This window comes from Ranitomeya variabilis, chromosome 4 (assembly GCF_051348905.1).
Source record: "Ranitomeya variabilis isolate aRanVar5 chromosome 4, aRanVar5.hap1, whole genome shotgun sequence".
NCBI lineage: Eukaryota > Metazoa > Chordata > Amphibia > Anura > Dendrobatidae > Ranitomeya > Ranitomeya variabilis.
The window spans coordinates 657,887,859-657,905,568 of record NC_135235.1 but is presented as its reverse complement, the minus strand read 5'-3'; the positions used below and the strand labels follow the sequence as shown (position 1 = coordinate 657,905,568).

The following is a 17,710-nucleotide window of genomic DNA, read 5'->3' as shown; positions in this document are numbered from 1 at the left end:
TTAGCAAACAATTGATCAATTCTTTGAACCACCCCACCACACAAAGGCATTCTCAAATGGGGCAGTCCTACATTACGTTTTTTATATTCGCTGTGCCATTACAGCCTCCTAAATGTATTAAAAGCAAGACCACATTAAATGCAAATTGTACCTGAAGCATTTCAGAATCACTCCCATGGCACCAGAAAGGGCAAGCACAGATATAGGTTGACCAGGTCTGGACATAGACATTTCAGGTCTAACCTCCACACTGCCAAACCAGCACCACAGATGAAGGGTGAGAGAGGCTTGGACACAGGTGCATAATCAAACAAAGCCTAGGACAGGGCAGGGCTGCTGTATGTGTGTACAGCAGCCTAGGTCAATCACATAAAAAAAAAAACACAGAAAGAATGGCGTACATAACCCAGCGCGCACGGCAAAAGTGGTGGTCAACCACAAAACAATATCAAAATAAAAAAAGGGAGAAGCATTTAATGTGGTCTTGCTTTTAATACATTTAGGAGACTTTTATGGCACAGCGAATATAAAAAACGTAGAGTAGGACTGCCCCATTTAAGAATGCCTTAGCATGGCGGGGTGGCTCAAAGAATTGATCAATTGTTTGCTAAATGTCTCATTTTGAAATACAGTTAGAAATCAATATGTGCATTTGCACTTTATGTATTGCGTTCTGACCATAGGCAGCGCTGGCTTCTCCCCTCTTTGGTTTAAAATTGGCGACATTTACTTTTATTCCAGGGGCTGCAGGAAAAGGATGAATTTGAGGGGAAAATGGTGTCATTATACCACAGCGGTGGCTGGACTGCGGTGCTTGGTCCTGCCTCTGAAGCTTCAACAGTAACAACCAACTCCGCTACCATCGGGCTGTGGGATCCCGTGGAAGAAGAGTTGTCGTCACTGCATGAAAACTGCTCTACTTCAGAGGCAGATTCCGTTTCACTGCCAGAGCAAAGCAGGCTGTACGCTTGCTCCGTGAGCCATTTATTTATTCGCCTGCCTAACAAAAAACTAACCCTAATCTAACACTAGTATTCTTTTACTGCCTAATCCTAACCCTAATAAGCGTAACCCTAACTGCAAAAAATAATATAAAAAAATATACATATAAAGAAAAAAAAGAAAAAAATAATCATATATATATATATATATATATATATATGTATACTGTATGTATATATATATATATATATATATATATATATATATATATATATATATATATATATATATATATATATATGGATGTGGGGATTACGGAGAACGGGGGCGGGTAATTGAATGTTTTATGGGGTTTGCGGACTCAGAAATTATTATTTTATATTTCTGACAGGGCAGCGTTTGAACGTAGTGTATCTCTCTTCTCTCCCAGAACAACTACAAGGAGAGACAAGAGAGGCACAGCCCAAAGTGCTGCCATATTTACTAATATTTGGGGCTATTGATCACTGTGATAGGGTCTATCACAGTAATCAAAGCCAGCAGCCAATGAAAAAATTCTCATTGGTTGCCAGGTGCAGGCAGGCAAAACTTGGCGAGCGTACTGCACATGCACCCGCCATTTTCTTTCTGCCCGAGGAAGGAGGGGGGCCGGGGGCTACTGATCCGATACATAAAGTAAATAAAGTAACGTGGGGTGCTCAGGGGACCCCATTTCTCTCTCCTCTGATGTGTGATCACATCAGTCGAGAGAGAAATTACCGTATATACTCGAGTATAAGCCGAGATTTTCAGCCCACTTTTTTGGGCTGAAACTGACCCTCTCGGCTTATACTCGAGTCATTGTCAGCGGAGGGGAGGGGGGAGCGGCTTGGTGATATACTCACCTGCTCCCGGCGCGGTCCCTGGCAGCATCTCACTGTCAGATGGTCTCTGGGAGCCGGCGGCATCTTCCTGTGTTCAGCTGTCACATACCGCTCATTACAGTAATGAATATGCGTCCATATTCATTACTTTAATGAGCGGTACCACGTGACCGCTGAACACAGGAAGATGCGGCCGGCTCCCGGAGACCATCTGACAGTGAGACGCTGCCAGGGACTGCGCCGGGAGCAGGTGAGTATGACCGGGGAGGTGAGCATTGCACGATAGTCACCTTCCTCGCTCCAGGCACCGCTCTGTCTTCCTTCCTCTGCACTTACTGTTCAGGTCAGAGGGCGCGATGATGCGATTAGTGTGCGCGCCGCCCTCTGCCTGAACAGTCAGTGCAGAGGATGGAAGACAGAGCGGCACATGGAAAGAGGAAGGTGACTATCGCAAGTGCCAGGGGCCTGAGCGAAGAGAGGGGAGTATGTGATTTTTTTTATTTTAATCGTAGCAACAGCAAATGGGGCACATGTGTGGAGCATTGTATGGTGCCACAATATATGGAGCATTGTATGGTGCCACAATATATGGAGCATTGTATGGGGCCACAATATATGGAGCATTGTATGGGGCCACAATATACGGAGCATTGTATGGGGCCACAATATATGGAGCATTGTATGGGGCCACAATATATGGAGCATTGTATGGTGCCACAATATATGGAGCATTGTATGGGGCCACAATATATGGAGCATTGTATGGGGCCACAATATATGGAGCATTGTATGGGGCCACAATATATGGAGCATTGTATGGTGCCACAATATATGGAGCATTGTATGGGGCCACAATATACAGTTAGGTCCATATATATTTGGACAGAGACAACCTTTTTCTAATTTTGGTTATAGACATTACCACAATGAATTTTAAACAAAACAATTCAGATGCAGTTGAAGTTCAGACTTTCAGCTTTCATTTGAGGGTATCCACATTAAAATTGGATGAAGGGTTTAGGAGCTTCCGCTCCTTAACATGTGCCACCCTGTTTTTAAAGGGACCAAAAGTAATTGGACAATTGACTCCAAGGCTATTTCATGGACAGGTGTGGGCAATCCCTTCGTTATGTCATTCTCAATTAAGCAGATAAAAGGCCTGGAGTTGATTTGAGGTGTGGTACTTGCATTTGTAAGGTTTTGCTGTGAAGTAAACATGCGGTCAAAGGAGCTCTCCATGCAGGTGAAACAAGCCATCCTTAAGCTGCGAAAACAGAAAAAACCCATCAGAGAAATTGCTACAATATTAGGAGTGGCAAAATCTACAGTTTGGTACATCCTGAGAAAGAAAGAAAGCACTGGTGATCTCATCAATGCAAAAAGACCTGGGCGCCCACGGAAGACAACAGCGGTGGATGATCGCAGAATAATCTCCATGGTTTAGAGAAACCTCTTCACAACAGCCAACCAAGTGAACAGCACTCTCCAGGAGGTCGGCGTATCAATATCCAAATCTACCATAAAGAGAAGACTGCATGAAAGTAAATACAGAGGGTTCACTGCATGGTGCAAACCACTCATAAGCATCAAGAATAAAAAGGCTAGACTGGACTTTGCTAAAAAAAATCTAAAAAAGCCAGCACAGTTCTGGAAGAACATTCTTTGGACAGATGAAACCAAGATCAACCTCTACCAGAATGATGGAAAGAGAAAAGTATGGCGAAGGCGTGGTACAGCTCATGATCCAAAGCATACCACATCATCTGTAAAACACTGCAGAGGCAATGTGATGGCTTGGGCATGCATGGCTGCCAGTGGCACTGGGTCACTAGTGTTTATTGATGATGTGACACAGGACAGAAGCAGCCGAATGAATTCTGAGGTATTCAGAGACATACTGTGTGCTCAGATCCAGCCAAATGCAGCAAAACTGATTGGTTGTCGTTTCATACTACAGATGGACAATGACCCAAAACATAAAGCCAAAGCAACTCAGAAGTTTATTAAAGCAAAGAAGTGGAATATTCTTGAATGGCCAAGTCAGTCACCTGATCTCAACCCAATTGAGCATGCATTTCACTTGTTATAGACTAAACTTCAGACAGAAAGGCCATAAACAAACAGCAACTGAAAACCACTGCAGTGAAGGCCTGGCAGAGCATCAAAAAGGAGGAAACACAGCGTCTGGTAATGTCCATGAGTTCAAGACTTCAAGCAGTCATTGCCAACAAAGGATTTTCAACCAAGTACTAGAAATGAACATTTTATTTACAATTATTTAATCTGTCCAATTACTTTTGGTCCCTTTAAAAACAGGGTGGCACATATTAAGGAGCTGAAACTCCTAAACCCTTCATCCAATTTTAATGTGGATACCCTCAAATGAAAGCTGAAAGTCTGAACTTCAACTGCATCTGAATCCTTTTGTTTAAAATTTATTGTGGTAATGTCTAGAACCAAAATTAGAATAATGTTGTCTCTGTCCAAATATATATGGACCTAACTGTATGAAGCATTGTATGGGGCCACAATATATGGAGCATTGTATGGGGCCACAATATATGGAGCATTGTATGGGGCCACAATATATGGAGCATTGTATGGGGCCACAATATATGGAGCATTGTATGGGGCCACAATATATGGAGCATTGTATGGGGCCACAATATATGGAGCATTGTATGGGGCCACAATATATGGAGCATTGTATGGGGCCACAATATATGGAGCATTGTATGAGGCCACAATATATGGAGCATTGTATGGGGCCACAATATATGGAGCATTGTATGGGGCCACAATATATGGAGCACTGTATGGGGCCACAATATATGGAGCATTGTATGGGGCCACAATATATGGAGCATTGTATGGGGCCACAATATATGGAGCATTGTATGAGGCCAAAATATATGGAGCATTGTATGGGGCCACGATATATGGAGCATTGTATGAGGCCACAATATATGGAGCATTGTATGGTGCCACGATATATGGAGCATTGTATGGGGCCACGATATATGGAGCATTGTATGGTGCCACAATATATGGAGCATTGTATGGGGCCACTATATATGGAGCATTGTATGGTGCCACAATATATGGAGCATTGTATGGGGCCACAATATATGGAGCATTGTATGGGGCCACAATATATGGAGCATTGTATGGTGCCACAATATATGGAGCATTGTATGGGGCCACAATATATGGAGTATTGTATGGGGCCACAATATATGGAGCATTGTATGGTACCACAATATATGGAGCATTGTATGGTGCCACAATATATGGAGCATTGTATGGTGCCACAATGGAGCATTGTATGGTGCCACAATATATGGAGCATTGTATGGTGCCACAATGGAGCATCATATGATGCCACAATGTATGGAGCATTGTATGGTGCCACAATATATGGAGCATTGTATGGTGCCACAATGGAGCATCGTATGGTGCCACAATGTATGGAGCATTGTATGGTGCCACAATGTATGGAGCATCGTATGGGGCCACAATGTATGGAGCATCGTATGGGGCCACAATGTATGGAGCATCTTATGGGGCCATAATGTATGGAGAATCTTATGGGGCCACAATGTATGGAGCATCTTATGGGGCATAATGTGTGGAGTATCTCTTGGGGTATAATGTGTGGAGAATCTTATGGGGCATAATGTGTGGAGCACCTTATGGGACCATCAACCTTTATGCAGCATTATATGGAGCATATTTTAATATGGAGCATTATATGGGGCGTATTTTAATATGGAGCATTATATGGGGCGTATTTTGTATTGAGCATCTTATGGGGCCCATCATGAACTGTATGGAGCATTATATGGGGCTCCTGATTCAATATGGATATTCAAAAACATTTAACCTACTGATGTCTCAATTATTTTTACTTTTATTGGTATCTCTTTTTATTTTTGACATTTACCGGTAGCTGCTGCATTTTCCACCCTAGGCTTATACTCGAGTCAATACGTTTTCCCAATTTTTTGTTGCAAAATTAGGGGGGTCGGCTTATACTCGGGTCGGCTTATACTCGAGTATATACGGTAAATGCAAAATCTGACTTTTTTAATTTTATTGTGGTCCACATTATACCTGTTGTGAATTCCGCTCTTGGGCTCCCTCCGGTGGTTGTAAGTGGCATTTTTGTGAATTCTGTTCTTGGGCTCCCTCCTGTGGTTTTGAGTGGTATGGCTGCTTCTGGGATTTAGCATCAGCAGCTGTTTTCACTGATCGTCTTTCTGGCTCGGCTATATTAGTCTGGCCTGTTCTCTCATTCAATGCCAGTTGTCAATTGTTCCAGCCTGGAGTCACGGCTCTTTGGATTTCCCTGACACTCTGACCAGTTCAGCAAAGCTAAGTCCTTGCTTGTCCTTTTGCAGTTCACTTGTTGTGGACTTTGTTGTTCAGCACTTTCTATGTTTTGCTCATTTGTCCAGCTTATCAGTATGAACCTATTCCGCTAAGCTGGAAGCTCTGGGCAGCAGAGTTTGCCCTCCACACCTTTAGTCAGGTGTGGAGATTTTTGCATTTCTCTGCGGTGGACTTTTTCTAGTTTTTATTACTGACCGCACAGTGTTCTGTCCTGTACTAATTCTATCTAGCTAGAAGTGGCCTCCTTTGCTAAATCTTGTTTCATACTACGTATGTCATTTCCTTCTCCTCTCACAGTCATTATTTGTGGGGGGCTGTCCTATCCTTTGGGGATTTTCTCTGAGGCAAGATAGCTTTCCTGTTTCTACCTTTAGGGGTAGCTAGTTCTCCGGCTGTGACGAGGTGTCCAGGGAGTGACAGGAACATCCCACGGCTACTGCTAGTGTCTGTGTTAAGATCAGGATCTGCGGTCTGTATAGTTACCACCTGCTCAGAGCTAGTCGCATGTCGCTCCTACATCACCAGACCATAACATATACCATTAATAACAACAATCGCAAAGCAGGGGTCGGTAAAAACCGACCCAAATCATGTTCTCTGGGGTCTCAGCTACCCCCAGTAGCCGAGACCCTGAGAAATTAAAACTCTGGGGTTCCCTATACCCATATTCCTCAGCACCGTTAAAAAGCGACGCTGAGGCATAAGTACCCTAAACACCGTTAAAAAGCGTATTGTCGGTCGTTAAGGGATTAAGTATTTATGGGCATGAAAATTCAAAATTGGAAAATTGTGAAATTTTCACCAAATGTCCATTTTTTTCACAAATAAACACAAGTCATACCGAAGACATTTTACCAATATTACGAAGCACAATATGTCTTGAGAAAAACGATCTCAGAATCACCGGGACCCGTTGAAGATTTCCAGAGTTATTACTTCATAAAGGGACAGTGGTCAGAATTGTAAAAATTGGCCCGGTCATTAACATGCAAACCACCTTTGGGGGTAAAGGGGTTAAGGATCTGGGCCGCTAAGGGTCAGCATCTTCTAGTTCCAGGGGGTAGGATGGATCCACCAACCTGTAAGTTGTGGTCAAAACTGGCATCACTCCATTAGAAGAATTTCCAATGTCGAAAGTAATGGGGACAGTGGCAGAATGGTGACTAATTCATAAAAACCTATAAAGCAGTGACAGCAAGAGAATAAGAATAATCTGTGACTTCTCTGAAGTTAGTGGTTACTACTCACCTGGGCCTTTATCTGTAGGAATCTCCACATTGCACCCCTCATCACCCCTCACATATGTCTCTGTAGTATTAATATGAGTCAGATCTTTACCCTGAAACAAATTTTGTAAAAGTCACAGACAGATGGAGAAGTCACATCTACGATCAGCTCTAATCCTGCCATTTCCACCGTTCTCATTACACAAGTATAAAACATATAATACTGGTGGATATAACAAGACTGAACACATGGCCTTCACAGCCGTCTACACATCATAGGGGAGATATCATGACACCTTCTCTCCATCTACCTGATGATTCTGAGGAACATTGGGATCTTCTTGTTCACAGTACTTAGGAAGAAGAGGCCGGGGACATCTCTCTGGTGTTGTCCTCTTACTGGATATTACTGGAGGAAACACATACAGGGACTGAATTAATTCTTTACATACAGACAATTATAGGCCGTGTGTATTTAGTCTTGTCTATTACCTGATGATGTGAGGGGCTGGGGAACCTCCATCATGATGTCCTTGTAGAGATCTTTGTGTCCTTCTAAATACTCCCACTCCTCCATGGAGAAATAGACGGCGACATCCTGACACCTTATAGGAACCTGACACATACAATGATATCGTCATCCCCCGATCCCTTCATAGCATTACTGTATAATGTCCCAGCATTCCCAGCAGTGTCACCTCTCCAGTCAGCAGCTCAATCATCTTGTAGGTGAGTTCTAGGATCTTCTGGTCATTGATATTCTCATGTATCAGGGGGTGAGGTGGAGGCCCCGTGATTGGGCTCAGGGGTCTTCCCCATCCCTCAGACACAGGGGCCTGACAGTGCTCACTAGAGGTCTTCTTCACTACTGTGTAATCCTGGTTACGGAGAGACACATTAATAAATCTTACTACAGACATTTCCAGAGTCCTCACCTCTCCAGTTCTGTCCATCTGTTATTCCCATAGATAAGAATGATGTAATGTGACGTCATCACAATCTCTCACCTCTCCAGTAAGCAGGAAGAGGATCTCTAGGGTGAGGTGTAATATCCTCTCCGCCATCTTGTCTCTGTCCTCATCCATCCTTGATGGGGCAATCAGGAAAATTCTCTAATATAGAAGATCTCCACTGAAAGAATACTATACTGTAGGGACCTGAATGAGAAGAAAATAACGATGTAACATCATAAAGGATCCTGTAATACAATTACTGGAGATAAAAAGGGGAAATATCAGGGGATGAAACGTACAGATTTTGTACTCAAGATCTATGGATTGTTGAAAAATCCCTTTTTTCTACATCACGATGCCCGATTCTGTTGTCAATACAGACTGTCTCATCCATATGGGTTAAACATTGAAAAAAAAATAACAAAAGTTACACTTTGAGATTGATAATATAAAAGTGATAGTTAATTGTATTCATCAAAACACTTCAAAAACACTCTGAAAAACGCTGTTGCTGTTTTTTTAATTTCTCATTGCTTTCTAGAAGTGAAAAAAATGCTGCAAAAACGCTGTAAGACAGTAGTCTTGGTACTGGATAAAGTCCATTCCTCATCTAACTTAAAAGATTCCCCTGCGATTGTCTCATTAGACGCGGAAAAGGCCTTTGACAACATTAATTGGGAGAGCTTATGCAAGGTTTTAACAAGAATGTCTTTAACGGGTCCCTTCTTTAATTACATTCGCAAATTCCGAGAGCTCAGGTATACCCTCCGGGTTTTTGGTCTACTCCCTTTCCTCTCAAAAAGGGAACGAGACAGGGATTTCCATTGTCCCCTCTCCTTTTTTACTTGGCTCTGGAACCCTTAGTCCGCATTTTATTGGATCCAAATACATTTTCCAGGATCAAATGTACAAAGGAAATCGATTCAGGAGGCCTTTTTTGGGGATTATGCCATTCTATTTATGTCCGATCCCTCTCAACACCTGCCTTTAGTGCTCGACCTGCTTAGGGACTTTGGTTCTTACTCAGGTTTTAAAATTAACGTAAAAAAATGCTAAATTCTTCCATTAACTGAAAAAGGAATAAAACTTTACTCAACTATGTCATTGGGTGGTTTGTCGATAGCACCTTCGTATATAACTTATCTGGGAATTAAAATAGGCCAACATCTCTGTACACCTTAAATTATCCCCCTCTTATAAATAAAATACTAGTCAGCTAAAGGCATGGCAGGATTTACCCTTATCCTTTATGGGGAGGGCACACATGGAGAAAATGATTAGTACAGCCAGGCTCATGTACCAATTACAAACCTTACCATTACTCCTGAAACACTCTTATGTCACTATACTCAATAGGGCCTTCAGTCATTTTATCTGGAGGGGTAAACGTCCTAGGATTAGCCTGAACAAACTCATGGTGTCTAAAGACGATGGAGGCATTAACTTCCCAAGCATTAGAAACTATAATCTTGACTGCCTCTCCCGCTATATAACTGACTGTCAAAAAACTGGAGACCTCAATTAAAAATAGCAGACAAATCTTTATTATAAACAATAAATATTCATTAAAACACATGATTGGACAACACATGGTACGATACAGTCAAAGTGGCATCAATCATAAAAAAGATTTTTATTATATAATTATTCTCATGAAAGCTGTTTTGCATGTATAGAGATGGAATTTTACAAGATACCCAAGTGGACTCATAAAAATGTAAATACATGGAAGAGAGAAAGAAAGAAATATATATATCCAACAAAGTGTTAATCCGCACAGCGGTAAGCCCACTCAGTGCACAGGTAATTGCATGAAATGCTGCAAGCATGTATACAGCAGTAAGTGCTCCGTGAGCCGGGGTGCCACTCCAAAGAAAATATCCACAATGGATACAAAAATTGAAAGGAACGGATGGCACTCACCGGTTAAAAAACTTCTTTATTCCAATACTTTAAAACATCGGTGTCAGGAGGATGGGAGCAGGAGTGGAATGGATGACAGCCGTTTCGCGCTGCAGTGGCGCTTCTACTGGTCACACCTGGCGTGACCATTAGAAGCGCCACTGCAGAGCGAAATGGCTGTCGCCCATTCCACTCCTGCTCCCATCCTCCCGACACCGATGTTTTAAAGTATTGGAATAAAGAAGCTTTTTAACCGGTGAGTGCCATCCGTTCCTTTCAATTTTTGTAAGAAATATATATATGCCTCTGTTAATTTATAAAATCTGCTCAGAACTACAGTAAATGATTATCCGTATTTTTATTACACTGCCACCTGGTAACAGTTCAAGGAATGGTATCCTATTAACAATTCAGAGTACATCTCATTTTCACATCCTCATTAAAGTTCCTTATATGTGTATTGAGGAGAATGCCGAGCACCATTGATTCAATATACGGTATATAAGCATGCTACACTGACAATAAAGTGCATATAAACAAAGTATAATGCAGAGTGCAAAGTTATGCATGGAAAGTGCTACAATAGTGCAGGGCAACCATTAAAACAAAACACATATAAACTTTAAAACGACATACCACAAGTTCAGTACCGATTGACCATGTGCAGGGACCCCCTAAAGCGTGTTTCCCGTTCTTGCTTCTTCCTTTATCACCCCCCTTAGGTAAAAATAATAAAATAAAAAAAGTATTTATATTCATTTTCCCATTAGGGTTAGCGTTGGGCTAAAGTGAGTTGTGCTAAAATTAGGGTTAGGGTTGGGGCTAAAATTAGGGTTGGGATTACGGTTAGGGTTGGGATTAGGGGTGTGTTGGGGTTAGGGTCGTGGTTAGGATTATGGTTGGGATTAGGCTTAGGGATGTGTTGGGGATATAATTTGGGGGGTTTCCACTGTTTAGGTACATCAGGGGGGTCTCCAAAGGCAACATGGCGCCACCATTGATTTCAGGAAATTTTACGTTCAAAACGTCAAACGGTGCTCCCTCCCTTCTGAGCCCTGCCATGCACCCAAACAGTGGCTTTAGCCCACATATGAGGTATCGGCGTACTCAGGAGAAATTGCACAACAAATTTTGTCGTCCATTTTCTCCTGATACCCTTGTGAGAATAAAGAAATAACAATTCAAAAGTAAATTTTTTGTGATAAAAGTAAAATGATAATTTTTCCCTTCCTTTTGCTTTCCTTTCCATTGCTTTAGTTCTCGTGAAGAACCTGAAGGGTTAATAAACTTCTTCAATGTGGTTTTGCGCACCTTGAGGGGTGCAGTTTTTAGAATGGGGTCCCTTTGGTATTTTCTGTTCATTTTGACCCCCCTGAAACTCACTTCAAATGTGAGGTGGTCCCTAAAAAAATGGTTTTGTAAATATTGTTGGAAAAATAAATCGCTGGTAGTGTTGAGCCACCCCCCTAGTGTTCGAGTTCGGTTCGCCGAACTGGGGCGTGTTCGACGAACGTTGAACCCCATTGAAAGCAATGGCAGGCAAACACAAACAAACACATAGAAAAACACATAGAAAACACCTTAAAAGGTGTCCAAAAGCTGACAAACTCCTCAGAAGACACAACAAACACATGGAAAAGTCACAACTACATATAGTCATGCGAAAAGAAAAGAGGTGGAGGAGTAAAAGGAGGAGGAGACACAGATATAGGCATGTCATGCCCTTCTAAAATCAAGAAAGGCTGGAGTAAAAATCTAAAATCACCCTACCAACACCCAGACGTCGCGACAAATGGCAAAGATGCGGCCTCTGGCAATAAGGCAGGGAGACGACACTGGACGTACCTATATGCCCAAGGTCGTGAAGGGGTTAATAGAAATCGATCAGTTACATTATATGTAAACAGCCTGATACAGAGAAATGGGAGCGAAAGAAAAGTTATAAAGGTCTGGAACAAAGTAATGTCAAACATCAAATGATGATCAGCATTGAAGGGGTTACTGCCCCCTGAACCCGCCCAGTATTAGGGAATCTCCAGCACCTACCTCCACCTGCAGAGCCGCACACCACATATATGGCTGTTCTGTGCGCACAGGACCTGTGATGAGGTCACAGGAGGGGAGGAGTCAGGGGTCACATGATCAGGGGCCTCAGTGTATGCAGGACTCTGCTGTGCTGGTTGTCATGGTGCTGGATGTGGGGAAGTTTATGTGTGGGGTCAGGAGGGGTTTACAGTGTGGATGTAGCAGAGCCGTGTGTGTACAAGGTGTACGGAGCAGAGCCATGTATGTATGAGGTGTACAGAGCAGAGCCGTGTGTATACAAGGTGTACGGAGCGGAGCCGTGTGTGTACGAGGTGTACGGAGCGGAGCTGTGTGTACGAGGTGTATGGAGCAGAGCCGTGTGTGTACGGAGCGGAGCCGTGTGTGTACGAGGTGTACGGAGCGGAAACGTGTGTGTACGAGGTGTACATAGCGGAACCAGCAGGTGTGCGGAGCGGAGACGTGTGTTTGCGAGGTGTACGGAGCGGATCCGTGTGGACACGAGGTGTATGGAGCTGTGCCGTGGGTGTACGGAGCTGACCCGTGTGTGTACGGAGCAGAGCCGTGTGTGTACAAAGTGTACGGAGCAGAGCCATGGGTCTACGAGGTGTACGGAATGGAGCTCTTGTGTACGAGGTGTACGGAGCTGAGCCGTGAGTGTACGAGGTGTACGGAGTGGAGCCGTGTGTGTACGAGATGTACTGAGCGGATCCGTGTGGGCACGAAATGTGTTCGTAGCGGAGCTGCGTGTGCACGAGGTGTATGGAGCGGAGCCATGGGTGTACGGAGCCGACCCGTGTGTGTACAGAGCAGAGTCGTGTGTGTACGAGGTGTATGGAGCATAGCAGTGTGTGTACGAGGTGTATGGAGCGGACGCGTGTGTGTACGAGGTGTATGGAGCAGAGCCATGTGTGAACGAAGTGTAGCCGTGTGTACGAGGTGTATGGAGCATAGCAGTGTGTGTACGAGGTGTACGGAATGGAGCCATGTGTGTATGGTGTGTACGGAGCAGAGATCTTGTGTACGAGGTGTACGGAGAGGAGCCGTGTGTACAATGTGTACAGAGCAGAACCATGTGTGTACGGAGCGGAGCCGCATGTGTACGAATTGTGGGGAGCGGAGCCTCGTGTGTATGGCGCAGATCTATGTGTGTAAATAGCAGAGCTGCGTGTGTATGAGGTGTATGGAGCAGATCCATGTGTGTACAATGTGCACGGAGCAGAACCACATGTGTATGGAGCACAGCCGTGTATTTGTACAATGTGTACACAGCAGAGCCGCGTGTGTGTAATATATACACAGAGCAGAGCAGAGCAGTATGTGTACAATATGTACAGAATGGAGCTGTGCATGTAGGACATGTACAATATCGAGCTGTGTGTATGTGTATGCAGCAGAGTGTGTGATGTATACATAGCAGAGCTGTGTGCGTATGATATGTCTGAAGCGAAGCTGTGCATGTACGCGGGGCGGACACTGACTGTGAAGGGCCCCTGTGCAGGACTGGTTTGTGGTATAAAATCCTCGTAACTATTTCCCTTTTATGCAGCAATTTTTAAAAGTTGTATGAAAAGTTACACAACGGACGTCCTGCTACAGATGAATGGTATTAGTTTCCATAGGGAATTATATATTGAATCTTTATATGAATGTATCCACTATTCTGACAGATTGGATTCCATCTGCTTCTACCTGGAAATCAGCAGCTGGGATGTCTGTATATGTAAGTTCAGAATCTTTTTGTGTTTAAAGAGGAATTTTATTAGCAGAGGTGTGGCACTGCCATGGACACGGCCTGTGGGCCTTCATACCCCAATCTCTTAATTTACTGATGGACACATTTTTGACAGATTATGGGAATTTCTGTCACATGATGTAGTAATAGTTCACTAAAAAGGTTCACGAATATTACATTTTATGTCTGCTAGGTTCTGTGATAGGATGTTACTCCAGGGAACTAGACTGATTGCTAAATGTGGAGTTGGGAAGAAATTATTTCCTTAATATCAGACAATTTGCCTCATGGAGTTTTTTTTACTTCCTCTGGATGAATATCTTAGGGTATAGGTTTATGGACTGTCAATAGACTTTCCAATGTAAAAGCTATGAAATTATGGGGACCAATCAGCTGACCATGAGCAGTGCTGGCGGCATTACATTGATGATTTGCTTATAATTTCAGGGCACTGAGCATTGTCTGGATCATTTCATGGACCAACTCAACAAAAACATTGATTACACTAACATTCACATATAATTTCTAGAAGTTTGGACTTTTTGGACGTCATCGAGGCAAAACCCGATAGCCAACTATAGACTGGCATCCATAGAAAACTCAAATCTGTAAACTCTTTGTTCCACATGATATCTAGTCACCATTCCTCTACTATTTAGTTTATCCAAGTTGGTCAGTTCCTCCGGCTGAGGGGAGTATCTCTTTGTTCTCCAAATTTGAGACTCAAGCGAGTGACCTCAAATCAGGTTTCAAGCTAGTGGTTACAGAAATAGATATATAAAACATGGATATAATCGGGCCAAGATGACGCCACTGCTGTAATCATCAGTAAGAAAACAAAATGTGGGTTGTTTCAACTTTTAATGGTGAGAGGGACACTATGAAGATCATTGTACAATGACATTGCCCCATTATAAAGACCGATCTAAACTTGACTGAATGTTTATCTGATTATCCACTCATTAAATCTAGAAGACGTAACCTTCAGGATCTTTGCTTTCTAAGTCATTATTCAGCCAAGAATGAAAACTTACCAGTGCTCCAGGTCGTGGCTGATATCCGTGTAGTAATTGCGTAGGTTGTGTAAATATTTGTCTCATTACTTCTATCGATTCTGTGGATGGTGTATACTAATTTTAATAAATATTAACATATCTTGCAATACTTCCAATGTGGTTTATTATGCTACATGTTATTACCCAAAAGTTTATATAGTCAAGATATACAGACAGCTAAAAATCTGTATTCAAGAACATGTACGCAACATTATTGTAGCCAAGACGGCAATGGATATTTTTCAAACAGTCTCGTAATATTTCAAAATGTATCACAGAACCAAATCCTTCATTGTTAGATGAATTGATAGAATTCACTGTAGAATTAAAAGGGGAGACTTAAATGATAGATAATAATATGTACACTCATTGAATGAGTAATTCAATGAGTGTACATATTATTATCTATCATTTAAGTACGGTACTTCCCCTGGGAGTCTCAGCCATATATATCACCTTCTTGCCCACAGCACTATATTTCCATGTTCCCTCCGGGACATTCCAGAGAACGCAGGAAGGACACAGCCTTATTTGTATCTCTGATCCTACACGCAGGACAGGTATTCCAGCGACTGTATGTTCCTACAGTCGGGTTAGTTCATATATTTCTTCCCTGATCCTCATATATATTTAAACGTGTATTTCAGCCACAAGTTTCTTTCCAGCCGGAACTACGGCTAGAGTGCATTGGTAAATGTTCTTTACGATTCCAGTTTGGTTAGTATGTTTATGGCATGCAGTTCACCTCAGTGGTATAGATATATGTATGGATATAACCAGGCACATATAAGGGGGACTAAAGTTGGCTTTCTAGACGTTATTCATGTGGTCTTTGCTCTGGCTCCAGTGTATCTGGAGTGTTTCTGCTCAACACTCTACCCTATGGGTGGATTACTGCTTTATAGTCCTATGGGTATGGTTCAGGTCTCCAGTGGTGTGTGTGTATATACAGTCTCAATTGCAACCTTACTCTACATTGTTCCTTCCAGGGTATGCAACTACATCCCTTTATCTGACTCACCGGTCATACAGGGTCCTTTCTTTATAAACAACAGAGTTCTAACGGGGTAGGTCCTCTTTCCACATTTATCTTAATTATAACTTTCTCCTTTGAACCTCTCTCCGTTTTGTAACTTTTTGGAACCTTACCGTTTTGGATGCAGTGTATATTCTTTATCTTGATGAAGTATGTCCGATCATGGCAGTTAAAAGAATACATGTCAAGAGAATTTATGTAAAAATGTAAATATGTATATACACCTGTCTGTTAGTAATATTGTTTTGTCCTTTGCTTGTTACAGCGATTTTGTGATCAAGGCGACGGGTTGGCCAAAACGTAAATTCGCCAAGTACCTCTTTTCACTGAGTCAAGCCAAATAAACTTTTGATAAATGCAATTTGAAAATATACGAGTGCAGTGATTATTTTTACTTTATGTCATGACCTTTTAGGTGGAGGGCTGATAAAGACTTTAGGTCTCATTTTGCCCAAGAAAAGATGGTCACCTAGATTGACACAGATTCTCGTATCTTGTGCTCCCTTGATATCTCATGTTGTTGGAATAAACTCTGATGTGGGACCGAAGAAGAAAAGATGTTGCTGTCTCGAGGGCTTCTTGTACAGCTTTTAAAGGGAACCTGTCACCCCCCCCTGGCGTTTTAAGTAAAAAAGCCAACCTGTGCAGCACTAATGCTGCATTCTATGAAGCTGGCCCCTCCGTCCGCCGGGGGCGCCGCCTCCTCTTCCTGCATTATCGTCCCCGGCGCCTGCGCTGTAAGTTTTTTTTCCGGCCATGTGCAGTTGCGCTGCCCTTCGTACTTACAGCGCAGGGGCCGGGGACGATAATGCAGGAAGAGGAGGCGGCGCCTGGCGCGCACAGGCCCGGAGTGACTGGAAGACCATGCTAAATTTCAGTGAGAGCTGCACGAAGGATGGCTAGAGAGGCAAATCAGAACTCCCACTTAACTGCAAAAGACCTTCACAAAGATTTAGGAGATGCTGTAGTTGTGGTACATTGTTCTACTGTTCAGAGACAGCTGCACAAGTATGGTCTTCATGGAAGCGTCATCAGAATAAAACCTATCCTGCATCCTCATCATAAAGTTCAGCTTCAAAAGTATTCAAAAGAACATCTAAACAAGCCTGATACATTTTGGAAACAAGTGCTGTGGACCGATGAGGTTAAAATAGAACTCTTTGGCCACAATGATCAAAGGTATGTGTAGGAGATAAAAGGGCACAGAATTTCAGGAAAAAAAATCTCACCAACTATTAAGCTTGGGGATGGATCAATCATGCTTTGGGCTTGTGTTGCGGCCAATGACACTAGGGAATTTGTTGAAATTTCATTAAATCCATTCTTCTCTCTAAAATGGGTAGAGAGAAGAATGGATTCAATGAAATTTCAACAAATTCTAGATGCAAAGATAACATTATCTGTAAAATAAGGCTGAGATTGAAAAGAGGGTGGCTTCTACAAATGGATAATGATCCTATACACGTCACAATCCACAATAGACTACCTCAAAAAGCACAAGCTGAATATTTTACAATGGCCCTCACAGTCCCCTGATCTGAACATCATTGAAAATCTGTGGTT

The 17,710-nt window shown here is 42.7% G+C and overlaps 1 protein-coding gene across 2 annotated transcripts in view; it reads right to left on the bottom strand.

The window, feature by feature from the left end:
- Positions 1 to 12,450, bottom strand: part of LOC143767478 (uncharacterized) — a 118,363-nt gene extending 105,913 nt beyond the window's left edge. Inside the window, exons 1-6 of one of the 2 annotated variants that reach the window (XM_077255857.1) lie at positions 12,325 to 12,405; positions 8,431 to 8,580; positions 8,122 to 8,301; positions 7,916 to 8,039; positions 7,735 to 7,832; positions 7,446 to 7,536 (exon numbers count right to left, since the gene is read on the bottom strand). In XM_077255857.1, coding sequence (XP_077111972.1) covers positions 7,446 to 7,536; positions 7,735 to 7,832; positions 7,916 to 8,039; positions 8,122 to 8,301; positions 8,431 to 8,508 — 571 coding nt within the window. In that variant the 5' untranslated portion in view covers positions 8,509 to 8,580; positions 12,325 to 12,405. Of the gene's footprint in view, positions 1 to 7,445; positions 7,537 to 7,734; positions 7,833 to 7,915; positions 8,040 to 8,121; positions 8,302 to 8,430; positions 8,581 to 12,324 lie in introns of both variants that reach the window. The other variant, XM_077255856.1, reaches the window with a different exon arrangement.
- Between the last annotated feature and the right edge of the window lie 5,260 nt (positions 12,451 to 17,710).